At 37.3% G+C, this 27,756-nt stretch overlaps 1 protein-coding gene across 1 annotated transcript in view; it reads left to right on the forward strand.

Moving 5' to 3' along the window:
- Positions 1-27,756, forward strand: part of STPG2 (sperm tail PG-rich repeat containing 2) — a 629,653-nt gene that overhangs the window by 144,778 nt on the left and 457,119 nt on the right. The window contains exon 10 of the mRNA XM_070372927.1: positions 9,683-9,775. Within this exon, the coding sequence (XP_070229028.1) occupies positions 9,683-9,775 (93 nt within the window). The remainder of the gene's footprint in view (positions 1-9,682; positions 9,776-27,756) is intronic.

Below are 27,756 nucleotides of genomic sequence, written 5' to 3' on the forward strand. Positions count from 1 at the left end.
TCTCCATCTTTGGCTGCAAAGAATATAATCAGTCTCATTTCAGTGTTGACCATCTGGTGATGTCCATGTGTAGAGTCTTCTCATTTGTTGTTGGAAGAGGGTGTTTGTTATGACCAATGCATTTTCTTGGCAAAACTCTATTAGTCTTTGCCCTGCTTCATTCCGTATTTCAAGGCCAAATTTGCCTGTTACTCCAGGTGTTTCTTGACTTCCTACTTTTGCATTCCAGTCCTCTATAATGAAAAGGACATCTTTTTTGGGTGTTAATTCTAGAAGGTTTTATGGATCTTCATAGAACCGTTCAGCTTCAGCTTCTTCAGCATCACTGGTCAGGTCACAGACTTGGATTATGGGTGATATTGAATGGTTTGTCTTGGAAACGAACAGAGGTCGTTCTGTCATTTTTGAGACTGCATCCAAGTACTGCATTTTGGACTCTTTTGTTGACTATGATGGCTACTCCATTTCTTCTAAGGGATTCTTGCCCACAGTAGTAGATATAATGGTCATCTGAGTTAAATTCACCCATTCCAGTCCATTTTAGTTCTCTGATTCCTCAAATGTTGATATTCACTCTTGCCATCTCCTGTTTGACCACTTCCAATTTGCCTTGATTCATGGACCTAACATTCCAGGTTCCTATGCAATATTGCTCTTTATAGCATCGGACCTTGCTTCTATCACCAGTCACATCCACAACTGGGTGTTGTTTTTGCTTTGGATCTATCCCTTCATTCTTTCTGGAGTTATTTCTCCAGTGATCTCCAGTAGCATATTGGGCACCTACCGACCTGGGGAGTTCATCTTTCATTGTCCTGTCTTTTGCCTTTTCATATTGTTCATGGGGTTCTCAAGGCAAGAATACTGAAGTGGTTTGCCATTCCCTTCTCCAGTGGACCACATTTTGTCAGAACTCCCCACCATGAACCGGGCGTCTTGGGTGGCCCTACAGGGCATAGCTCATAGTTTGATGAGTTAGATAAGGCTGTGGTCCATATGATTAGATTGGTTCATTTTCTGTGATTGTGGTTTTCAATCTGTCTGCCTTCTGATGGAGAAGGATAAGAGGCTTATGGACAATAAAGGACAGAAATGGTATGGACTTAACAGAAGCAGAAGATATTAAGAAGAGGTGGCAAAATACACAGAAGAACTGTACAAAAAAGATGTTCACGACCCAGATAATCACGATGGTGTGATCACTGGCCTAGAGCCAGACATCCTGGAATGTGAAGTCAAGTGGGCCTTAGGAAGCATCAGTACAAACAAAGCTAGTGGAGGTGATGGAATTCCAGTTGAGCTGTTTCAAATCCTAAAAGATAATGCTGTGAAAGTGCTGCACTGACTGCCAGCAAATTTGGAAAACTTAGTAGTGGCTACAGGACTGGAAAAGGTCAGTTTTCATTCTAATCCCTAAGAAAGGGATTGCCAAAGAATGCTCAAACTGCTGCACAATTGCACTCATCTCACACACTAGTAAAGTAATGTTCAAAATTCTCTAAGCCAGGCTTCAACTGTACATGAACCATGAACTTCCAGATGTTCAAGCTGGATTTAGAAAAGGCAGGGGAACCAGAGATCAAATTGCCAACATCCACTGGATCATTGAAAAAGCAAGAGAATTACAGAAAAACATCTATTTCTGCTTTATTGACTATGCCAAAGCCTTTGACTGTGTGGATCACAATAAACTGTGGAAAATTCTGAAAGAGATGGGAATACCAGACCACCTGACCTGCCTCTTGAGAAACCTGTATGCAGGTCAAGAAGCAACAGTTAGAACTGGACATGGAACAACAGACTGGTTCCAAATAGGAAAAGGAGTACGTCAAAGCTGTATATTGTCACTGTGCTTATTTAACTTATATGCAGAGTACATGATGAGAAAATCTGGGCTGGATGAAGCAGAAGTTGGAATCAAGATCTCCGGGAGAAATATCAATAACCTCGGATATGCAGATGACACCACCGTTATGGCAGAAAGTGAAGAAGAACTAAAGAGCCTCCTGATGAAAGTGAAAGAGGAGAGTGAAAAAGTTGGCTTAAAACCCAACATTCAGAAAACAAAGATCATGGCATCTGGTCCCATCACTCCATGGTAAATAGGTGGAGAAACTGTGGAAACAGTGGAAGACTTTATTTTTGGGCTCCAAAATTACTGCAGACGGTGCCTGCAGCCATGAAATTAAAAGACGCTTACTCCTTGGAAGAAAAGGTATGACCAACATAGACAGCATATTAAAAAGCAGAGACATTACTTTGCCAACAAAGGTCCATCTAGTCAAGACTATGGTTTTTCCAGTGGTCATGTATGAATGTGATAGTTGGACTATAAAGAAAGCTGAGCACCGAAGAATTGATGCTTTTGAACTGTGATGTTGGAGAAGCCTCTTGAGAGTCCCTTGGACTGCAAGGAGATCTAACCAGTCCATCCTAAAGGAGATCAGTCCTGAGTATTCATTGGAAGGATTGATGCTGAAGCTGAAACTCAAATACTTTGGCCACCTTATGCGAAGCACTGACTCATTTCGAAAGACCCTGCAGCTGGAAAAAGTTGAAGGCAGGTGAAGGGGATGACAGAGGAAGAGATGGTTGCATGGCATCACTGACTCAATGGACTTGAGTTTGAGTAAACTCGTGGAGTTGGTGATGGACAGGGTGGCCTGGTGTGCTACAGTCCAAAGAGTCGGACATGAATGAGCAACTGAACTGAACTGATAGCTGTATTCTATATGTTCAAGGAGGTAGTGGAAAGATAGATAATATTAAGTAGAGAAATGTCACAAATAAAGAAGCATAAGTTGAAGTTCATGAGATGCGAAGTATACCATATGAAAATAAGTACATTCTGACTAACAGCAATTTATGCTGTTCAGACAAAACTATTAGTTAACCTTAAGACAGTAATACAAACAACTTCAAATGAAATACAGTGAGAAAAAAAGACAAAAAATGATGAATAAATTATCAGTGAACTATGGGTATATTTGAAGTGGCCTAATTGTGTAACTAGAGTCCTTGAAGGGAAAGAAAGAATGAATGAAGCACAAGAAATAATTTTAAGAAATAATATGGCTGAAAATTTCCAAATTTTGATGAAATCTAAAACCACATATCCATAAAGCTCAACAAATAGCAAAAAGGCATCATAGGACTATGCCAAGGCAAATTACAATCAAATTGAATAAAATGGTAACAAAGAATAAATTCTTAAAAACAACCAGATGAAAAGTAAATGTGACATTAAGAGGGATGAAGTTAAAAATGACACTACACTTCAGGTTGGAAATGATGCAAGCCAGAAGAGAGCAGTGCAACATCTTTAAAGCATTGAAAGTAAACACATGTATACCTGTGGCGGATTCATTTTGATATATGGCAAATCAATACAATATTGTAAAGTTAAAAAATAAAAGAAAATTTAAAAAAAAAAGAAAGTAAATAGTTGTTAGCCTATAATTCAATTGCAGGCTCAAATACCCTGCAAAAATGCAAAGAAAGTGAAAAGCTTTTCTAAAAACCTCTATGTATAAAATAAGTCATGGAAATGTAATGTACAGCCAGTGCAGGAGACATAAGAGATGTGGGTTGATCCCTGGGAAGATCCCCTGAAGGAAGCAATAGCAACCCATTCTAGCCTTCTTGCCTGGAGAATCCCCATGGATAGAGGAACCTGGCAGGCTACAGTGCATAGGCTTGCAAAGAGTCAGACACTACTGAAGCAACTTAGTATGCATATATGCACTATACTGAATATTTGAAACTTGTTATGTAAATCTAAAAAGCTCTCATTGCACAAAAAAACTTTGTGGTGATGGATGTTAACTTGATATTGTGATGACCATTTGCAATATGTACAAGTATCAAACCATTATATTGTACACCTGAAGCTAATATAATGTATGTCAACTCTACCTCAATAAAAAAGAAGACCTTTTCATATATATGAAAGCTGAAATATTTATCCACAAAAGTGTAAGAAATGTTAAAGAAAGTCCTCCACGCAGAAAAAATGTTACCCAATAAAATCTGGATCTTTATGAAGTAATGCAGAGTATAAAAAATACTCATGTGGGTAAATATAAAAGTTTTGTTTGATTTATCATTTTATTGAAAGCAAAAAGTTTTCATTTTTTGATTTGCTGACAATTTACCTCTGTAGAAAGAAGTGGAAGCCAATAGAGGAACTCTTATTCTGACCTTAATTTTAATTAAATAGAGGAGAACTCATTTATGAAATAGAAGGGAAGAATAATTTTATAAATAGTGATCATGTTATTTAAAAGTTAAGAATCATCAAAGAAAGAGATTCTGGACATTGTTAGACATGTACAAGAAATACAGAAAATCCCTGTTTCAAAATGATCAGCAGAAAAGAAAAAATGTTCCTAAGATAAGAGATGATACAAATAAAATTAGCCTAACAGGTTGACAGAAAACCACTTTCATGAGTAAAATTCTGACAATGCAGTTTGCTGCATGTTAAACTTTTTTAAAATTAATTATTTTACAAATAATCACTCTTTTTTAGATTTCCTGCCCATTTAGGTCAACACAGAGCATTGGGTAGTTTCCTGTGCTATACAGTGTGTTTTCATTAGTTACCTATTTTATACATAATAATGTATACACACACACACACACACACACACACACACACACACACACACATATATGATTCTGGTGAAGAATCCACCTGCCAATGCAGGAGAACAGGGGTTTGATCCCTGGGTTAGGAAGATCCCCTGGAGAAGCAAATGGCAACCTACTCCAGTATTTGTGCTTGGAAAATCCCATAGACAGAAGAGCCTGGTGGGCTACAGTCCATGGGGTTGTAAAAGAGTCGAACGTGACTTAGTGACTAAACAACAACAACAACAACAGTGTATATATGTTGACTCTAACCTCCCAACTCATCACCCCTCCTCTCTTCCCTTGGTATGCATAGTTTGTTTTCTAAGTCTGTGTCTGTATTTCTGCTTTGGGAATAAGTTCACCTGTACCGTTTTTCTAGATTCCACATATGAGTGATGTTATATGATATTCTTCTTCATTCAGAGTTCAGATTTAAAAAGACATCTTAATGTGTGTATATATGTATATATATATATATATAAATAAAATTATTCATTTTTCTCATCACTGCAAAAGTTGAGAAAGCTTAAAAGAATGCATATATGGAAAAGTTAAAGTAGCTAAAAATTCAGGTGGAAAATATGGAAAGAATAGACATGTGGATATGCTGTACATAGAATATAAACAGAAGTTAAACATTGGGGAAGTTTGAACATAGTTGTCACATAATAAAAGGGCATGTACAGAACTTTGGAACTATGTCTATCCTATAGTACACAGTCAGGAAGTAATAATTGAATAAATGAATACAAAAGAGAAGCATAGAAATATGATCTAGGAAGCTTAAAGAGAAGAATAATTTATTGTAAAAATTGGTAAAGAAAATTAAAATGGGGACTTTCGTGGTGGTCCAATGACTAAAACTCTGTGCTCCCAGAATCCTAGGGTAGGGTAGATGATATAGGGATAGCAGAGCCACTGAATTACTGAACCAGATTGGATTCTTCTGTCACTAGGAGCAAATGATTTTCAACACAGAAAGTATGGAACACACATAGTTGGAAATTGAATGTTAAATACTTAGTGTATAATATAGGGGCTTTAAGTGGTATTATCTTCTAATAGAAAGATTTCACATTTTTCTCTGCAAAACAGATAGAAGTCAATGGAGATCACCTTAATCTAATCATGGTTTGTGTTATTTACAGTTTTTCCAGGACTTAGTTTACGTTGTGTGTTCATTGTATAAAGTTTTGTCCTCTGGGGATTTCAACTGTGAGCCGGATGTGCTGGCCACTGCCAGTCCCATGTTCTGGATGCTAATATTTAATGACTCCGTGTTTCAGAGTTTTAGCTTCGATTTTTAGCATTATCCTGCTTCTTACCCCCTTGCTAACATCTTATCAGATCAGATCAGTCGCTCAGTCGTGTCCGACTCTTTGCGACCCCATGAATCGCAGCATGCCAGGCCTCCCTGTCCATCACCAACTCCTGGAGTTCACTGAGACTCACGTTCATCGAGTCAGTGATGCCATCTCATCCTCTGTCATCCCCTTCTCCTCCTGCCCCCAATCCCTCCCAGCATCAGAGTCTTTTCCAATGAGTCAACTCTTCGCATGAGGTGGCCAAAGTACTGAAGTTTCAGCTTCAGCATCAGTCCTTCCAAAGAAATCCCAGGGCTGATCTCCTTCAGAATGGACTGATTGGATCTCCTTGCAGTCCAAGGGACTCTCAAGAGTCTTCTCCAACACCACAGTTCAAAAGCATCAATTCTTCGGCGCTCAGCCTTCTTCACAGTCCAACTCTCACTTCCATACATGACCACAGGAAAAACCATAGCCTTGACTAGACGAACCTTTGTTGGCAAAGTAATGTCTCTGCTTTTGAATATGCTATCTAGGTTGGTCATAACTTCCCTTCCAAGGAGCAAGCGTCTTTTAATTTCATGGCTGCAGTCACCATCTGCAGTGATTTTGGAGCCCAGAAAAATAAAGTCTGACACTGTTTCTACTGTTTCCCCATCTATTTCCCATGAAGTGGTGGGACTGGATGCCATGATCTTCGTTTTCTGAATGTTGAGCTTTAAGCCAACTGTTTCACTCTCCACTTTCACTTTCATCAAGAGGCTTTTTAGTTCCTCTTCACTTTCTGCCATAGGGTGGTGTCATCTGCATATCTGAGGTTATTGATATTTCTCCTGGCAATCTTGATTCCAGCTAGTGTTTCTTCCAGTTCAGTGTTTCTCATGATGTACTCTGCATAGAAGTTAAATAAACAGGATGACAATAAGTTCAAGCTGGTTTTAGAAAAGACAGAGGAACCAGAGATCAAATTGCCAACATCTGTTGGATCATGGAAAAAGCAAGAGAGTTCCAGAAAAACATCTATTTCTGCTTTATTGACTACGCCAAAGCCTTTGACTGTGTGGATCACAACAAACTCTGGAAAATTCTTCAAGAGATGGGAATACCAGACCACCTGATCTGCCTCTTGAGAAATTTGTATGCAGGTCAGGAAGCAACAGTTAGAACTGGACATGGAACAACAGACTGGTTCCAAATAGGAAAAGGAGTTTGTCAAGGCTAACATCTTAAGGGGAAAACAAATCATGTGTTTTGAGGCACTTCAAATCTAGTTTTGTCATGTGTCCCAACAAGACCACAGTAAACTTATTTTCTAGCTCCTTAATAGCAGCCCTCTGCCAGGTCTAAACCCAGATTCTTTCTGTCCTGTTATCAGCAATTATCCCAGGGAAAAAAAACACCTGCAGATTGATAGATAACCTTTCAGAGATTCTGTCCTCTTCAGAATCTTAACCCCTCTTGTCTGTGCTGACAACTCCTAGATTTGGAAGCATTCACAGCCCTGTGAAGACTTAAAAATATATATTTTATCTGGGTTTATAACAAATATATCATATTTATAACAAATAAAAAATCATTTTCATTTTGTTATATTTTATATGGATTAATTTGGTAAAAATACAAAATTGTAGTGTTCTGTAAACTACATTCCCTCTAAAACCAAAGTCATTCAATGAGTAATACATTCTTCTGGCTCATTAATTTCTACTTTAAACAGTAAAAATTACAAAATGCTTTTGAACTTATTTCATAATTTCTAATACCACATACATGATAATAATACAATTATTATGAAAGTGGATTGTTTTTCAGTTTCAATAAATTTAAAAATCACATGAAATAATAATGCTGGCTCAGATGCCCTATTTGAAGGATTTCACATCTCTACAAGATTTAAAGTGTGATTTATCTGTTCTTGAAAGTGACAGAAACTACCTATTTATTTTTGAGTGACTATGCAGGAATGAAACATGAAGAAAAGAATGGAGAGGCACCAGCTTCATGATAGTGAAGCATATAGTTTCAAAGATACAGTGAGAGGTGGATTTTTTAGTAGATCAATGTTCCTGAAAAAATGAGCAGAGAAAGAAATATGTAACTATTGTACTAGGTGTTAAATTCTGAAGTATTAAATACAAATATAAAATTCTGAAATAAAAATAGTGATGTGTATAAAAACAGGAAAATAAATCCTCATCCTTTTTGTATATAAAAAGAATGTTACTGTTGGTTATATAGTTTAAATTATTAAATGAATACAAATGACTGAATTGTATAATAAATTAGGAGTATAATATCACAAGCATTAACTAATTGCCAATTAAAATTTTAGATTACCATCTTCCTCTAGTCTATTAATTTGCATCTTCAATGAATATAAGGAATTATATTTAAGAAAGTGTGGATCATATTAATAGAAAATGGAACAAAAGTGGAACAAAATAGAAAGCCCAGAGATAAATCCACACACCTGTGGACACCTTATCTTTGAAAAGGGAGGCAAGAATATACAATGGAGAAAAGACAATCTCTTTAACAAGTGGTGCTGGGAAAACTGGTCATCCACTTGTAAAAGAATGAAACTATAACACTGTCTAACACCATACACAAAAATAAACTCAAAATGGATTGCAGATCTAAACATAAGACCAGAAACTATAAAACTCCTAGAGAAGAACATAGGCAAAACACTCTCTGACATAAATCACAGCAGGATCCTATATGACCCACCTCCCAGAATACTGGAAATAAAAGCAAAAATAAACAAATGGGACCTAATTAAACTTAAAAGCTTTTGCACAATGAAGGAAACTATAAGCAAGGTGAAAGACAGCCTTCAGAATGGGAGAAAATAATAGCAAAGAAAAAAAAAAAAGAAAATTTATTAATCCAGGATTGCCACATAATCAATTTAAATAGTTATTGTTAATGTATTTCTAGTTCTTGTATTAATAATCAGGTAGTAACAAATAATACTATATAATTGGCCAAATATCTTATATATTATTGATATTACAACCTGCTAGTTATGAATCAGGACAAGAATTGGTTTTGAATTTAACATTAGAGTGTAGCTAATAAAGTCAAAGAGTTAGTTGCTCAGTCATGTCCAACTCTTTGCAACCCCATGGACTGTATAGCCCACCAAGCTCCTCTGTCCATGGGATTCTCCAGGCAAGAATATTGGAGTGGGTTGCCATTCCCTTCTCCAGGGGATCTTCCTGACCACTCCAGTATTCTTGTCTAGAGAATTCCATGGACAGAGGAGTCTGGTGGGCTACAGTCCACGGGGTTGCAAAGGGTCGGACACGATTGAGCAGCTAACACTTTCACTTTATTAGCCATACTCTAATGTTAAATTCAGAACCAATTCTTATCCTGACTCATAATTATCAGGTTGTAATTTGCCCCTAAATATGTTTAAATAATGTATGCAGATCCATCTTACTTTCCTAGAGGTTCATATAATCAACCCTTTTCCCGTTTTAATGTTTCATTGTTAAACTCTTTTACTATATTCCATTTAAAACATTTTAAAAATAAATGTCTCTCTTTAATGATAGCCATATTTTTAAAAAATTATTTTTAAAATTTAAATTTATTTTTTAATTGAAGGATAATTGCTTTACAGAATCTTATTCTATAAGCTTATTGCAGAGTTATTTATCACGCCCCTTGTATTGAGAAAAATAAGCGATATATACCTCTTCATTCAACATGTTTTTTATTTTTGGCATTCACAGGTCCCTGAAATTTCTGATGAACTACCCAACTTGATTAATCGATATGCTGCTTTCTTGTCAAGAACAGAAAGAACTACTAAAGTGTCAGATATGGTAAGAACACTTTTCTAACCAAATGTATTTGTAATTTAGGAATCGTGAGGAGACTATGTAACATACATTATATTAGGACCTGAGAGTGGTACCTGGTGGCCTGCTGTAACATCTTCAGCTAGTGTGAAACTTCTATATTTGTAAAGTTCAATGAAATTCTTGAAGTTAATCAGAAGTCTAGCATTGCTCCAGGAGAAAATATTATGTGCAATATTTCCTTTAGGGTCAGAGAGAATCCATTCTTAGGACAAATAGGAAAATTCAACTTGTATGTGAAGTGGAAGATTTACTTTAAGTTCAAATCAGTTTACTCATAAGTGCAAATATTTACCCTTTTCAGTTTGAATCTCTCTTGAAATTTCAGACTCTTGAGCAACATTTTTTATCCCTGTTAATCTGTATTTTAAACTGTGTTGATGTGAACCTTGCTACCTGAATTTCCCTTTTTTTATAAATAGCTAATATTGAATAAATTTAAATAAGGAAAGTATGTGAAGTTTAAAACTATATACTTAACTAACTAATTCAAATTAAATTTATTAAAAGATCAAAGTGAAATTTAAAGTTAAAAAGTTAGAATTGTATGTAAGATATTGTTAAAATAAATTTTTATAGAAATTAGACTATCACAGGATGTTATTAGTGACAAGAGCAAAATAGGACCATTAACCAGGTTTTAAAGTATAGCCAGTCAAACCAGAGAAGTAGCATGGCTTGCTGAACTAAAATTCTACTGGGTATATAATGCCAAGAGTTCATTTACTGTGTTTTTGAATGATGAAGTAACTTACAAGTATGGGAAGAACTCATTTAAATGAAGTACAAATGCAAGCCTAGTTAAATACAGCTGTGAATGTTTAGGAATTTATAGAAATAAAATTAATTTGGTAAGAGTCATTCATGAATAGACTGTTTTTTTTCTAAAACATTAGTTGACTGAATCTGAGAGATGGAGTCAAAATTAGCATTAGATCTAGCAGTGTCTTGACATTTAAGAGATTCTCATAATTGTTTTAGCAAATTATTTCTTCATCTTGAGGAATTTGAGGGTTGTGCTGTGATTCTCACGTGAGTCATTGTTATACATACCTTTGGATCCATTGTTGAGTATGTCATGAGTAATTTATTACTAATATACAGCTTTTTAGGGCTGCCCTGGTAGCTCAGTTGGTAAAGAATCTGCCTACAAAAAACACTGCAGGAAACCAGTGTTTGATCCCTGGGTTGGTAAGATCCCCTGGAGAAGGAAATGGTAACCCACCCCAGTATTCTTGCCTGGGAAATCACATGGACAAAGGATCCTGGCAGGTTACAGTCCATGGGGTTGCAAGAGTCAGACATGACTTAGCAACGAAGCCTCTATAAAGTTTTTAAGCTTTGGAATATTTAGAATGGATTCAGAGTTATTTCTATTGTAGTATTATAGCTACTAGGAAAAGCCAATGCAGATTTCTGAAGGTAATGCGTAGGAATGTATATGTAAATGTTACACCTTATGTTTGTAATGAAAAAAAAGATGATCGAGAGATCTGTTCTAGAGAAAGATGAGTTGCCTGCCAATTGTTTTTACCTAACTTATGCTTGCCTTTTTTACCTTTTATCTCTGTGTTTGAAAACTCCTTTTTATTTTAAAAATAATTTGTATTGAGATATAGTTGATTTATAGTGTTGTTAGTTTCAGGTGTACAGCAATGTGACTCAATTATACATGCATCCATTCTACTTTTAGATTCATTTCCCATATAGGCCATTACAGAGTATTGAGTAGGGTTCCTTGTGCTATACACTAGGTTCTTATTAGTTATCTATTTTGTATATAGTAGTGTGTATGTGTTAATCCCAATCTTCCAATTTATCCCTCCCCCCCCTTATCCCTAGTAACCACAAGTTTATTTTCTACATCTGTAACTCTATTTCTTATTTGTAGGTAAGTTCATTTTTAGCCTTTTTTTAAAGATCCACGTATCAGCAATATCATATACTATTTGTCTTTCTCTCTTTGACTTACGTCACTCACTATGACAATCTCTATGTCCATCCATGTTGCTGCAAATGACAATATTTTGTTTTCTTTGGCTGAGTAATATTACATTTTATATATATGTACCAGATCAGATCAGATCAGTCACTCAGTCGTGTCCGACTCTTTGCGACCCCATGAATCGCAGCACGCCAGGCCTCCCTGTCCATCACCGACTCCCGGAGTTCACTGAGACTCACGTCCATCGAGTCAGTGATGCCATCCAGCCATCTCATCCTCTGTCATCCCCTTCTCCTCCTGCCCCCAATCCCTCCCAACATCAGAGTCTTTTCCAATGAGTCAACTCTTCGCATGAGGTGGCCAAAGTACTGGAGTTTCAGCTTTAGCATCATTCCTTCCAAAGAAATTTGTACCACATCCTCTTTATCTGTTCCTCTGTTAATGGACATGTAGGTTTCTTCCATGTCCTGGCTATTGTAAATAGTGCTGCAGTGAATATTGGGGTGCATGTATATTTTTGAATTATGTTTTTCCTTGGATATATGCCCAGGCATGGAATTGCTAGATTATATGGTAGCTCTGTTTTTAGTTTTTTGAGGAACCTCCATGCTGTTCTTCATGGTGAATTTACATTGTTACCAGTAGTGTAGGAGTGTTCCCTTTGTTCTAGACCCTTTTCAGTCTTTATTGTTTGTAGATTTTTAAAATAGTATTTTCTTTTTTTGGCAAGAGACACTTGCATTTAAAAGTATGGTTGGGATTCAGTTTATCCAAAAAGCAACATAGTTTAGTCACATAGAATTCTTTGAATTTTGAATCCTTTCTACAAATGAGAATACCTTTCAAACACGTGGGTATATAATATGTATCTAGTGAAAAATTCAGATTATTGATTTCAATATATCAATATTGATCTCAAACATATTGATAAAATAATTGGATTAATTTAAAAATTTTCTTATCAAATAAAAATATTAGAACATTTACCTCCTATATGTTTATATTTTATATATATGTATGTGCCACAGTCTTGAAGGAATGCATATAGTTTAATTTTCAATATATTACATAAGAGTTTTGCATCGGATCAGATCAGATCAGTCGCTCAGTCATGTCCAACTCTTTGCGACTCCATGAATCGCAGCACGCCAGGCCTCCCTGTCCATCACCAACTCCTAGAGTTCACTCAGACTCACGTCCATCGAGTCAGTGATGCCATCCAGCCATCTCATCCTATGTCGTCCCTACTCCTGCGCCCAATCCCTCCCAGCATCAGAGTCTTTTCCAATGAGTCAACTCTTCGCATGAGGTGGCCAAAGTACTGGAGTTTCAGCTTTAGCATCATTCCTTCCAAAGAAATCCCAGGGCTGATCTCCTTCAGAATGGGCTAGTTGCATCTCCTTGCAGTCCAGGGGACTCTCAAGAGTCTTCTCCAACACCACAGTTCAAAAGCACCAATTCTTCGGCGCTCAGCCTTCTTCACAGTCCAACTCTCACATCCATACATGACCACAGGAAAAACCATAGCCTTGACTAGATGGACCTTTGTTGGCAAAGTAATGTCTCTGCTGTTTTGCATAAAGGTATTTAAAAACCCAGACTTCTGGTATCATATGAAAGAACATATATGTACACATATATGTCTGTATCTCCCTTTTTTTTACAAGGTCCCAATGAAATAACTTTGTAAAAAAACTACAATATAAGCATTAGTTGAATATAAAAAGACAAAGATATTGAAAATATGATAAATTGAAGCTAGACAGAAGCCAAACATCTGTTTATTAGGCATTCCAGGAGCAGAATGCTAGGATGGTAGTTGGAAGTATTTGATGTAAAAAACAGTAAGTTATCTTGAAGGGAATAAAGACATGTCTTCAATTAGAAGAGCTCAACAAAATACCACAGACAGATTTTCAAAGACATTTATTTTTTTCGCATTCGCTTGCATTTTCAGAAGACTAAAAATAAAATCCCCTTGAAGCTTCCCCAGAGGAAATTAATGGGGTCACCTACAATGGGATGAGAAACGTACTGTTACCAACACTTTCTCATCAGGATTAGAGACTTTTCAGAGCAGGGAGTGATGGAATAATATTTTCTAAAATTTCTAAGAGGAGATAATTTTGGACATATTGACAGGATTCTGTTTCTACCCAAAATTTCAATTAAATGAAACAAGAAAATAATTTTCTGACATGCAAGAGCTTGGAAAGCTTAGTAATTCCACATCCCCATATGTGAAGATGGTCCAGCAGAATTAAAAAAAAAAAAAAAGGGAACAAGAGAAGGGTGACATAAACATTGAGAACATAAATTGAGAATTTCTGGATGAAGTAGAGAAAAGTGGAAACAAATTAATAAAGAAGACATTTTTAGTTCATGCTTGGGACATTCTTCCAAAGTCAGGGGTTTGGTGACCACAGAATTTCATTTACTTCTCTGTGTGTTTGGCTGCACTATTTGGTTTGATAGGAAATTATATTGATTGATTTGAAATCAATCTGTATACATTGCAGAGGACTTAATTATAGTATAACAATATAAATATTAGAAACCTTAATATCATCAATAAAATAATAGACCAAGAAGTGTAAAGTAGGAGACGGTAGGATATGTTGGGTCTTTTGTTTCATAGTGCAGAGCTAACATGTTATCAAAAATTGACAAATAACAGTATTAAGCCCTTCCTTATATTCAATTTATAATGGTAAAATCCAAAGAAAAAAATCACACCTCAAACTAAAAAACACAATTACTATTAATTGTGTTTATTATTTATTGTGTGAATTATTTCTCGGACTGGAACCAGGGAGAGGTTGAGGATAAATTTATTATTCATTTTGGATTCTTGTATTGATTTGATTTTTATTCATGATGTGAAGATATTTTTAAATAAAAGTAGAAATAATACTCCTGATTTTATAATGAGTATGCATTTGGAATGGTATTATTACATACTGGTGTCTGTACTGACTCATTTCTCTGCAAACAACCAAAATTCTAGATAAAATAAAAACAAAAGATATTTGTGAATGCTTCCAAGAATTAGAAAGAGAGGAGGAGTACACAAGCTAAATTAAGGAAGGACCCAGAGTGGCAAGTAGAGCACTGAAGCCAACTCTCACCCCGAGGGTGTTTGCCAAGCTAGATGACCTTGAGTTTTTATTTGTACAGTCTCAGAGACCTCCATGGAGAAGGCAATGGCACCCCACTCCAGTACTCTTGCCTGGAAAATCCCATGGATGGAGGAGCCTGGTGGGCTGCAGTCCATGGGGTCGCTAAGAGTCAGACATGACTGAGCGACTTCACTTTCACTTTTCACTTTTATGAATTGGAGAAGGAAATGGCAAGCCACTCCAGTTTTCTTGTCTGGAGAATCCCAGGGACGGGGGAGTCTGGTGAGCTGCCGTCTCTGAGGTTGCACAGAGTCGGACATGACTGAAGCGACTTAGCAGCAGAGACCTCCAGAGAAAGAAAGAAACCTAGGCAGGTTAAGAGTAAAATGCAAATAAGTCTACGTTTCTTACACACCAAAGAATTTAAAGGAAGTCGGCCAGTGTTAAACTTTTTGCTATAGAATGTGTGTTAGGGGAATAAGCCCTGAAATCCTGAACATTTCACCTTCATTTAATGAGGTGAATTGTTAATACAAAATACCTGCCTGTTACAGATATTAATGAAATAAATTTTATTAATGAAAATAAGAGCTAGTGCTTATAATATGCTTGTTCTATTCCAGAGACCATTTCAAATATAAAGCATGGTACTCATTTGAATATTATAATTATGGCCATCTTTAAAAATGAGGAAACTGAATTTAAAGTTTTTAAGTGGCAGAGTGGTAATTTCAAACTGAGGCAGTCTATCAATAGAATACACTCCTTTAGGGATCTTTTTCTGCTCCTTTCCTCTAACTTGAAGAATTAGGCTTAACTAGAATAAATATGACAATACAATAAATGATTTTTGTGATTTAAGACCAAAGACATATGACTGTAAAGATCTCAGACATATTATAAAGGATAGAACTTTTTTTTTTAATGCAAAAGAAAAAAAAAGTTATGTTTATTAGAAACTGATGGAGGATTCAGCATTATGAAACAATAGTGAAGTTAGTAACTTTCCTCTAGTTACTGAGGCCAAAAATTAACTAAGGAATATCTATTTAGTGGGAAAAATCATTGGAAGAATTTGATGTACTTTCTTAGATTGAGTCATGTCTCAGAAAGGGGCATCATTTGGTTAGTGGCAACCTAGTATAAAAAAATCACAAAATTATACCATTTTATAAAAATGAACAAATGAAATACATTAGAATTGCTTGCTGAACAGCTGCGCTACCACTTTTATCAGTTGATAAATGGTTTTATAATACAGTTGAGAATGAAGGACATTTTAAAAGTAAATTTCAATTTCTGTTTATTCCTATATTAAATTTATGTTCATTTGATTTTTAAAATATTTTGAATATCATCCCTGAATAAAGTTTAAGAGCAAGTGCTTTGGCATCAGGGATATGCTTTTCAAGTCTCTAAATCTATTTTTTCAAATGTTAAATAGTGATAATAAGTAGGCATACCTGATGGAGTCATAGTAAGAACTAAGTGTTTTACTTCGAGCAACACCCATTTCCTTGTGTTACCCATAGTAAGCTATAAGTAAGTTAGCTATAAAAATTGTGAATGGCAGGGTTATGGCTCAAAGCTAAGTAAATACCGTTTCAAAGCCTGTACTCTCTTTTCATCTTTTTATAGTAATAATGAGAATATATTAAAATATGGTAATATCTTTTGCTTTTTATATTTCCTTGTGACATTCACCTTCTGCAACCAGAGGCACCCTCTATCTTGCATGGTATTGCTGTGTCAGGAATGCAAAGCAGCAGAAAGAATAAATGTTCAGCTTTTTACTTTGGAAGCATTTCTTGAAGCTCATTTCAGAGACAATAGTTGTGGGGGCCATGGCTTTATTTGTTGCTGTTCAATTGCTAAGTCATCTCCGACTCTTTGTGACTGCATGGACTGCAGCCTGCCAGGCTCCTCTGTCCTCCACTATCTCCCAGAGTTTGCTCAAATTCATGTCCATTGAGTCGGTGATGCTATCCAACCATCTCATCCTCTCTTACTCCCTTCTCCTCCTGCCCTCCATCTTTCCCAGGGTCTTTCCCAATGACGTGGCTCTTTGCATCATATGGCCAAAGTATTGGAGCTTCAGCATCAGTCCTTCTAATGAATATTCAGGGTTGGTTTTCTTTAGGATTGACTGCTTTGATCTCTTTGCCGACCAAGGGACTCTTGATAATCTGCAGCATTGCGACTCGAAAGTATCGGTTCTTCAGCTTTATGATAGAGCCTTAAAAATAATGAAAAATATTTTCTAATTTTCAATTTCCTTTAAATATTCTAGAGCTAGAGTTGGCTAAGAGGTCCAACTTCTATATAAATTAGCTATTTATGGATAAAAAACTCAAAATCTTAGCATATAATAAAAATCTTTCATTACTCACCGACAAGTTTGCAGGTCTGCTAGAGCAGCTTACTTCAGGCTTCAGGTTTGCTGGGGAGATGCTGCTTCACTGATGCCATTTCACTGGGGTCGCTCTTAGGAGCAGTGGGAGGGGGCTAGCTGGAGTATGAGAAATTGAAGTATGAATTCGACTTCATATCTGAGAGCCTAGGAGGGTGTCTCCTTTCCTTATATTGGGTGGGTAGCTGCTGCAGACATTGGAGAAGGAAATGGCAACCCACTCCAGTGTGATTGCCTGGAGAATCCCAGGGACGGGGGAGCCTGGTGGGCTGCCGTCTATGGGGTCGCACAGAGTCAGACATGACTGAAGTGACTTAGCAGCAGCAGCAGCAGCAGTACAAGGAATTGTGGATAATGGAGAACCCAAAAAGTCAAAGAGGGAACACTAAAGTATCATGGAACTAGTGACAAACAATGCCACCACCCTTAGACCTTGGGGAGCAAAGAGAATAGATTGGAATTAACAAAACTCGAAATCTTAGAGAGACCTTTTAAGGTGATTTAAGTTTGTGAAGCAGATGCGCAGCTCAGCTGATGCTAGTGGCTCAGGAGCTCCAAAAAAAAAAAAACCCTTGGGTCTGGGGCACAGACCTTGTGATCATGGAGATGGTAAAAATATGTTAGAAATGAGTTTCAGCTGAAATCCATAAGAATCAAAGTTATTCTGACTAAAAACTGTCTTCTTTTACTTTCAATCTTTCTTTTCTTATAGTATCTCACTAAACAGGGATAGAAAGTTCTTAGATTTTTACGTAGTTTTTAATGTTTATTTTATTGGATGCTAGTTTGCTTGTTGGTATCTTATCATTTACTGAACTATTGGAGGAAAGCGCCTTAAAGTGAATTTTCTTACTGCAGGCCCATCAGTGCAAGTAAAGGTTTTTAGGAAAACGATTTCTGACATACTGAAGAGGAAGTCAGGCACAGTGCACTTACATACTTTCTCTTCTTCCATTACATTTTAAAGTCTCTATAAATTTTTCATATAATTGTCTAACCTCATTAGTTCAGAAAATGGCCTTGTTATGCAAAGGAAAGAACAAGGGCTGCTGGATGCCATATTCCTCAAAGTACAGAAGGATGGTGAAGGAAACTGTTAAGCAAGATACAGTGTAATAAATCAGATTCTAGTAGCCTGCTCCTTGATTGCATGCCATTGCCTGTCAGTACCTACACAGATTGTGAGAAGAATGCAGTTCTGCAGTTTTATATTAGTTATTTTAATTGTCATACATAAATGTCAGAAGCAAATAATAACTTTATGAAGAAATGATTTTTTTCTTTCTCTTTGATAAAAAATTTTGCACGTTCTATGTTTTGAGGATAAAATCTGTCTTTAAAGATAACATGTTCATTTAAAGTGATCAAAATGACTCATACTGTACATAACCTCTGCTACTGCTGCTGCTAAGTCGCTTCAGTCGTGTCCGACACTGTGGGACCCCATAGATGGCAGCCTACCAAGCTCCGCCGTCCCTGGGATTCTCCAGGCAATCACACTGGAGTGGGTTGCCATTTCCTCCAATGCATGAAAGTGAAAAGTGAAAGTGAAGTCTCTCAGTCATGTCCACCCTCAGTGACCCCATGGACTGCAGCCTTCCAGGCTCCTCCATTCATGGGATTTTCCAGGCAAGAGTCCTGGAGTGGGGTGCTATTGCCTTCTCCGATGTAACCTCTGAGACTTAAGCTGTTTGTGGTATTCATTCCAATCTGATTCCTACATTTTATATCAACTAGTCATTGTTTTATAGCTTATATGAGAATTGAGGGTAAGTATGTTAAAACTGATATGGAAATGACTGATAAAGACCTTAACCCCATCATTTAAGTCCTTGATGCCAACATGACTATATATGCAATCCTACATATGGTAGAGTGATGGCATTAATACCACTGAAATCTCTGTATAGTAAATTCACAACTAATGAAACACAACATTTAGAAATTGACTTCAATGTCTAATTATTTTAGGAGGCACATATTCATGAGTTATAAACCATTTTAGTATATTTAAGTGTTTAAGAATTCATCTTTTTTCAATATTATCTTCATTGATGAAGAAAACTATAGCCTGCAATGCTGGATTTATTTATAGAAATTTGATTTCACTGACGTGGCTAGCTAGCATAGTCATCTTTTGACCAATTCAGAGTATTAAACTTTTGAGTATGTGATCATCATTATATACAAAAATATGTATTTCTATTTGGATTTCTAGGGGTAAACAATAATTCCATTCTATTTTTTATAAATCTCTAAGAGAAAAGGCATTTTTCCATCACATAAATTTACAACATAGGTACACATACCATTCTATTTGTATCATCACCACAAGCATATAGGAAACAAATATAGAAAAATCTTAACAGGTTCATATAAATTTAAATGATATTAATGGAAAAATAGAAAAAGAGGGGAAAGAAAAAAGGACAGAGATGTACAAAGGAATATAAAGAAGAGAGATAATGGGAAGAAGTACTCACATGGTAAAGTTATAGTTTTGGCCACAACAATCAGAGCAGAAAAAGAAATAAAAGGAGTCCAAATTGGAAAAGAAGAAGTAAAACTCTCACTGTTTGCAGATGACATGATCCTCTACGTAGAAAACCCTAAGGACTCCACCAGAAAATTACTAGAACTAATCAATGAATATAGTAAAGTTGCAGGACATAAAATCAACACTCAAAAATACCTTGCATTCCTATACACTAATAATGAGAAAATAGAAAGAGAAATTAAGGAAACAATTCCATTCACCATTGCAACGAAAAGAAAAAAATACTAGGAATATATCTACCTAAAGAAACTAAAGACCTATATATAGAAAACTATAAAACACTGGTGAAAGAAATCAAAGAGGACACTAATAGATGGAGAAATATACCATGTTCATGGATTGGAAGAATCAACATAGTGAAAATGAGTATACTACCCAAAGCAATTTATAGATTCAATGCAATCCCTATGAAACTACCAATGGTATTCTTCACAGAGCTAGAAAAAATAATTTCACAATTTGTATGGAAATACAAAAAACCTCGAATAGCCAAAGCAATCTTGAGAAAGAAGAATGGAACTGGAGGAATCAACCTGCCTGACTTCAGGCTCTACTACAAAGCCCCAGGCATCAAGACAGTATGGTACTGGCACAAAGACAGAAATATAGATCAGTGGAACAAAATAGAAAGCCCAGAGATAAACCCATGCACCTGTGGACACCTTATCTTTGACAAAGGAGGCAAGAATATACAATGGATTTAAGACAATCTCTTCAACAAGTGGTGCTGGGAAAACTGGTCAACCACTTGTAAAAGAATGAAACTAGAGCACTTTCTAACACCATACACAAAAATAAACTCAAAATGGATTAAAGATCTAAACGTAAGACCAGAAACTATAAAACTCTGAGAGGAGAACATAGGCAAAACGCTCTCCGACATACATCACAGCAGGATCCCCTATGACCCACCTCCCAGAATATTGGAAATAAAAGCAAAAATAAACAAATGGAACCTAATTAAACTTAAAAGCTTCTGCACAACAAAGGAAACTATAAGCAAGGTGAAAAGACAGCCTTCAGAATGGGAGAAAATAATAGCAAATGAAGCAAAAGACAAACAACTAATCTCAAAAATATACAAGCAACTCCTATAGCTCAACTCCAGAAAAATAAATGACCCAATCCAAAAATGGGCCAAAAAACTAAATAGACATTTCTCCAAAGAAGACATACAGATGGCTAACAAACACATGAAAAGATGTTCAACATCACTCATTATCAGAGAAATGCAAGTCAAAACCACAATGAGGTACCTTTTCACTCCAGTCAGAATGGCTGCAATCCAAAAGTCTACGAGCAATAACTGGTGGAGAGGGTGTGGAGAAAAGGGAACCCTCTTACACTGTTGGTGGGAATGCAAACTAGTACAGCCACTATGGAGAACAGTGTGGAGATTCCTTAAAAAACTGGAAATAGACCTGCCTTATGACCCAGCAATCCCACTGCTGGACATACACACTGAGGACACCAGAATTGAAAGAGACACATGTAGCCCATTGTTCATCGCAGCACTGTTTATAATAGTCAGGACATGGAAGCAACCTAGATGTCCATCAGCAGATGAATGGATAAGAAAGCAGTGGTACATATACACAATGGAGTATTACTCAGCCATTAAAAAGAATACATTTGAATCAGTTCTAATGAGGTGGATGAAACTGGAGCCTATTGTACAGAGTGAAGTAAGCCAGAAAGAAAAACACCAATACAGTATCAGATCAGATCAGTCCAGTCACTCAGTCATGTCCGACTCTTTGCGACCCCATGAATTGCGGCACGCCAGGCCTCCCTGTCCATCACAAACTCCTGGAGTTCACTGAGACTCACGTCCATTCAGTCAGTGATGCCATCCAGCCATCTCATCCGCTGTCATCCCCTTCTCCTCTTGCCCCCAATCCCACCCAGCATCAGAGTCTTTTCCAATGAGTCAACTTTTCGCATGACATGGCCAAAGTACTGGATTTCAGCTTTAGTATCATTCCTTCCAAAGAAATCCCAGGGCTGATCTCCTTCAGAATGGACTGGTTGGATCTCCTTGCAGTCCAAGGGACTCTCAAGAGTCTTCTCCAACACCACAGTTCAAAAGCATCAATTCTTCGGCACTGAGCCTTCTTCACAGTCCAACTCTCACATCCGTACATGACCACAAAAAAACCATAGCCTTGACTAGACGAACCTTTGCTGGCAAAGTAATGTCTCTGCTTTTGAATATGCTATCTAGGGTGGTCATAACTTTCCTTCCAAGGAGTAAGCATTTTTTAATTTCATGGCTGGAGTCATCATCTGTAGTGATTTTGGAGCCCAGAAAAATGAAGTCTGACACTGTTTCCACTGTTTCCCCATCTGTTTGCCATGAAGTGATGGGACCAGATGCCATGATCTTCATTTTCTGAATGTTGAGCTTTAAGCCAACTTTTTCACTCTCCACTTTCACTTTCATCAAGAGGCTTTTTAGTTCCTCTTCACTTTCTGCCATAAGGGTGGTGTCATCTGCATATCTGAGGTTATTGATATCTCTCCCAGCAATCTTTTTTTTTAAATTTTATTTTATTTTTAAACTTTACATAATTGTATTAGTTTTGCCAAATATCAAAATGAATCTGCCACAGGTATACATGTGTCCCAGCAATCTTGATTCCAGCTTTTGTTTCTTCCAGTCCAGCATTTCTCGCCATGTACTCTGCATATATGTTAAATAAACAGGGTGACAATATATAGCCTTGACATACTCCTTTTCCTATTTGGAACCAGCCTGTTGTTCCATGTCCAGTTCTAACTGTTGCTTCCTGACCTGCATACAAATTTCTGAAGAGGCAGATCAGGTGGTCTGGTATTCCCATCTCTTTCAGAATTTTCCACAGTTTATTGTGATCCACACAGTCAAAGGCTTTGGCATAGTCAATAAAGCAGAAATAGATGTTTTTCTGGAACTCTCTTGCTTTTTCCATGATCCAGCGAATGTTGGCAATTTGATCTCTGGTTCCTCTGCCTTTTCTAAAACCAGCTTGAACATCAGGAAGTTCATGGTTCACATATTGCTGAAGCCTGGCTTCGAGAATTTTGAGCATTTGTTTACTAGTGTGTGAGATGAGTGCAATTGTTCGGTAGTTTGAGCATTCTTTGGCATGGCCTTTTTTTGGGATTGGAATGAAAACTGACCTTTTCCAGTCCTGTGGCCACTGCTGAGTTTTCCAAATTTGCTGGCATATTGAGTGCAGCACTTTCACAGCATCATCTTTTAGGATTTGGAATAGCTCAACTGGAATTCCATCACCTCCACTAGCTTTGTTCGTAGTGATGCTTTCTAAGGCCCACTTGACTTCACATTCCAGGATTTCTGGCTCTAGGTCAGTGATCACACCATCATGATTATCTGGGTCGTGAAGATCTGTTTTGTACAGTTCTTTTGTGTATTCTTGCCATCTCTTCTTAATATCTTCTGCTTCTGTTAGGTCCATACCATTTCTGTCCTTTATCAAGCCCATCTTTGCCTGAAATGTTCCTTTGATATCTCTGATTTTCTTGAAGAGATCCCTAGTCTTTCCCATTCTGTTGTTTTCCTCTATTTCTTTGCATTGATCGCTGAAGAAGGCTTTCTTATCTCTTCTTGCTATTCTTTGGAACTCGGCATTCAGATGTTTATATCTTTCCTTTTCTCCTTTGCTTTTCACTTCTCTTCTTTTCACAGCTATTTGAAAGGCCTCCCCAGACAGCCATTTTGCTTTTTTGCATTTCTTTTCCATGGGGATAGTCTTGATCCCTGTCTCCTGTACAATGTCATGGACCTCATTCCATAGTTCATCAGGCACTCTATCTATCAGATCTAGGCCCTTAAATCTATTTCTCACTTCTACTGTATAATCATAAGGGATTTGATTTAGGTCATATCTGAATGGTCTAGTGGTTTTCCCTACTTTCTTCAATTTAAGTCTGAATTTGGCTATAAGGAATTCATGGTCTGAGCCACAGTCAGCTCCTGGTCTTGTTTTTGCTGACTGTATAGAGCTTCTCCATCTTTGGCTGCAAAGAATATAATCACTAATGCATGTATGTGGAATTTAGAAAGATGGTAACAATAACCCTGTATGCTGCTGCTGCTAAGTTACTTCAGTTGTGTCCGACTCTATGCGACCCCATAGACGGAAGCCAACCAGGCTCCCCCGTCCCCGGGATTCTCCAGGCAAGAACACTGGAGTGGGTTGCCATTTCCTTCTCCAATGCATGAAAGTGAAAAGTGAAAGGGAAGTCGCTCAGTCATGTCCGACTCTTAGCGACCCCATGGACTGCAGCCTACCAGGCTCCTCCATCTGTGGGATTTTCCAGGCAAGAGTACTGGAGTGGGGTGCCATCGCCTTCTCTGATAACCCTGTATACGAGACAGCAAAAGAGACACTGATGTATAGAACAGTCTTTTGGACTCTGTGGGAGAGGGAGAGGGTGGGATGATATGGGAGAATGGCATTGAAACATGTATAATATCATATAAGAAATGAGTCGCTAGTCGAGGTTCGATGCAGGATACAGGATGCTTGGGGCTGGCGCAATGGGATGACCCAGAGGGATTTTACGGGGAGGGAGGAGGGTTCAGGATGGGGAACACGTGTATACCTGTGGCGGATGCATGTTGATATATGGCAAAACCAATACAATATTGTAAAGTTAAAAAATAAAATAAAATATTAAAAAAAAAAGGAAAGGGTGCAGAGGAACACAAGAAAAAGCTAAAGCAGAAACATGTTGGAAAACTTGCAGCTACATTCACTTGCTACTATGGGAGTTTGAGGAAGCTCTGGGAGTTGGTGATGGGCATAGGAACCTGTCGTGTTGCAGTCCATGGGGTCACAGAGTCAGACACGACTGAGTGACTAAACTGATGGGAAGGAACTGCTGCTTCTGGAATGACATTCCTTCTTCTGCCAGCCTTGTAAAGACCCTGTAGCACCTCCTGTTGGCCAAGCCTAACAATGAACCCCATCTGACAAAGCACAAATAGAGTTTGCAGATTTCTAGGTTTGGAGTTGGGACAACAGATTAAAATCTGGTACATTTCATCACTTTGACGGCTTAGCATCTTAATTGATCTTTCCACTCATTTGGAGTTACATATCCTGTTCCAAACAACTTTGTTTCTGCCCAAAAAGTACAACTGTGTTTTGTATAATACGTTTTCTCCTTGCGCAGAATGAGAAGGCACAAATTTCCAACACTGACTGTCTTCATGTCTGGCAAATTTAGTCAGAGACCATAAAAATTTTTGTTATCTAAACACTTTAATAAATTGTTAAGTTACAGTTGTTCACTCAGATCAGATCAGTCGCTCAGTCATGTCCGACCCTTTGCGACCCCATGAATCGCAGCACGCTAGGCCTCTCTGTCCATCACCAACTCCCGGAGTTCACTGAGACTCATGTCCATTGAGTCAGTGATGCCATCCAGCCATCTCATCCTCTGTCGTCCCCTTTTCCTCCTGCCCCCAATCCCTCCCAGCATCAGAGTCTTTTCCAATGAGTCAACTCTTCGCATGAGGTGGCCAAAGTACTGGAGTTTCAGCTTTAGCATCATTCCTTGCAAAGAAATCGCAGGGCTGATCTCCTTCAGAATGGACTGGTTAGATCTCCTTGCAGTCCAAGGGACTCTCAAGAGTCTTCTCCAACACCACAGTTCAAAAGCATCAATTCTTCGGCGCTCAGCCTTCTTCACAGTCCAACTGTCACATCCATACATGACCACAGGAAAAACCATAGCCTTGACTAGACGGACCTTTGTTGGCAAAGTAATGTCTCTGCTTTTGAATATGCTATCTAGGTTGGTCCTAACTTTCCTTCCAAGGAGTAAGCATCTTTTAATTTTGTGGCTGCAATCACCATCTGCAGTGATTTTGGGCTAAAGTCTGACACTGTTTCCCCGTCTATTTCCCATGAAGTGATGGGACCGGATGCCATGATCTTCGTTTTCTGAATGTTGAGCTTTAAGCCAACTTTTTCACTCTCCACTTTCACTTTCATCAAGAGGCTTTTTAGTTCCTCTTCACTTTCTGCCATAAGGGTGGTGTCATCTGCATATCTGAGGTTATTGATATTTCTCCCAGCAGTCTTGATTCCAGCTTTTGTTTCTTCCAGTCCAGCGTTTCTCATTTGTTCACTATTTGTTCACAGTTGTTCACTATTACATCGTAAATCATGTATTGTTAATTTCAATTAAATTTTTAGAAAATAAGGAGAAGGCAAAGAAGGAAAATGAAACTAGTTAATGTGCACATATATGCACACACACAAGGAAATTTATATGAATAGCTGCCACAATCTTTATTCTTTTTTTGAAACAAATACTTTAATGGACCCAAAAAAAAAAAAAAAAAAAAACTATTTACAGTCAGTGAAAAGAGGTGTTGTTAGGTATTGCTTAGGTATTTGAAGCCTGTAGCAAAAACATATTGTTAAATTTTAAAATGTCTTGACATTGTATTTGGAAATTTTGATTCACCTGACCCAACCATGAAAAATGTCCTTAACCAATCTATGAAACACATTTTCTTTCCAGATCATTAAGAAGCGCTCACTGATAGGTTGTGCACTATAGAAGTGTTCTTTGGATACTAAAATAAAAATAGTAATTCCGAAAATGGAATATTTGTTTCCCGTACCATAAACTTTTGCTGATACACTTTAGGGAACTAGAGACAGCAAAAGAGAGCAGGATGAGGACAGGTGTGTGTTGTTCAGCTATCACTCACACTAGCATAAATCAATCCCTTTGAGATGTTAATGTTAACATATAGCTGAAGTGTATCAGCTGGGAAAGAAACCAATCCCTTCTACGGTTATTTATGACAAAGCACTCTTAACTTAAGTCCAGTTTGTTTGTTGAACACAATCCTCATTCTTATCTGTTCTGAGGCTGTAGATGATATTTATGACTTCTTTCTTCTATCACTCTCTCAATGTTTCTTTGGCTCTCAGCTGTTCAGGGTTCATTGTCTGGTGAATGGCCAGACCTTCCCTTTTGAATCTTCAGTGAGCCTTCCTTTTTTTCTTTTTTTGTTTGATGTAATTTTCCATCAATTCTTAATATTGGAGATAGAAGTATTAAGAGGAATCCCAGAGAATACGCTAACAGAGTTCTTCCTGCCTTCCCTGTGTTGCAGCAACTCAGATTCTTCTTGTTTATTGTGACAAATCACCCCAGTCAGTAGAGTGACCTCTACTTTGTTTCAAGGGCCCCAAGTGCTAGTTGATGATTTTAAATTTCAATTCTGTAGAACCAGAGTCTTGTCTCTAGGTGGAAGCATGCCTCCCTCAGGAATCAGGATATTAAATGAGTAGAGTTCAAAATTATGGAGACAAGTGGCAAAAATTTTGTGAGTTACCAGGTGAAACAATAAGAAGAGATATTTGATACACATTGCATATTCTGTATCATGTATGCTTAAAGAGGTCCTCTCAAGGTCTTGTCTCTCACTTGGCATCATTATTGTTTTCAGCTGGTCCTCTTTGTTAGCTGCTTCTAAGTGGAGAGTTTGTTAGACCTAGTGAATTCTGTGAGCAAAAGCCCACATTTGTTTTGCTGAAATGAATTCCTTGATCAGAAATAATGTTGTCTAAAATATCCTAACAGTAAATAAGCCCATTCTGTAAGTCCAAGGAGGCCAGTGTTGGCAAAAGAATTATTGGCAGGTGGACAAATGACGTCCTTTCTTCTAAGGAGCTTTTTTTTTGAAAGGTTTTGGAGTCAGATTATGCTGGGTTCTTAAAAGAGAGTAAATGTTCGTATTCCTCCAATTCTGTTAATAAGTTTGCTAATTTTTTTGCATGATTGAGTTGCTCTTTCTTAAATGTTTGTAAGAATTCACCGTTAAAACTTTCTGGACCTGGTATTTGGGGAAAGGTTTTTAAGAAAAGATTCATGTCCCTT

The sequence above is a fragment of the Bos mutus genome, chromosome 6 (genome assembly GCF_027580195.1).
Source record: "Bos mutus isolate GX-2022 chromosome 6, NWIPB_WYAK_1.1, whole genome shotgun sequence".
Classification (NCBI taxonomy): domain Eukaryota; kingdom Metazoa; phylum Chordata; class Mammalia; order Artiodactyla; family Bovidae; genus Bos; species Bos mutus.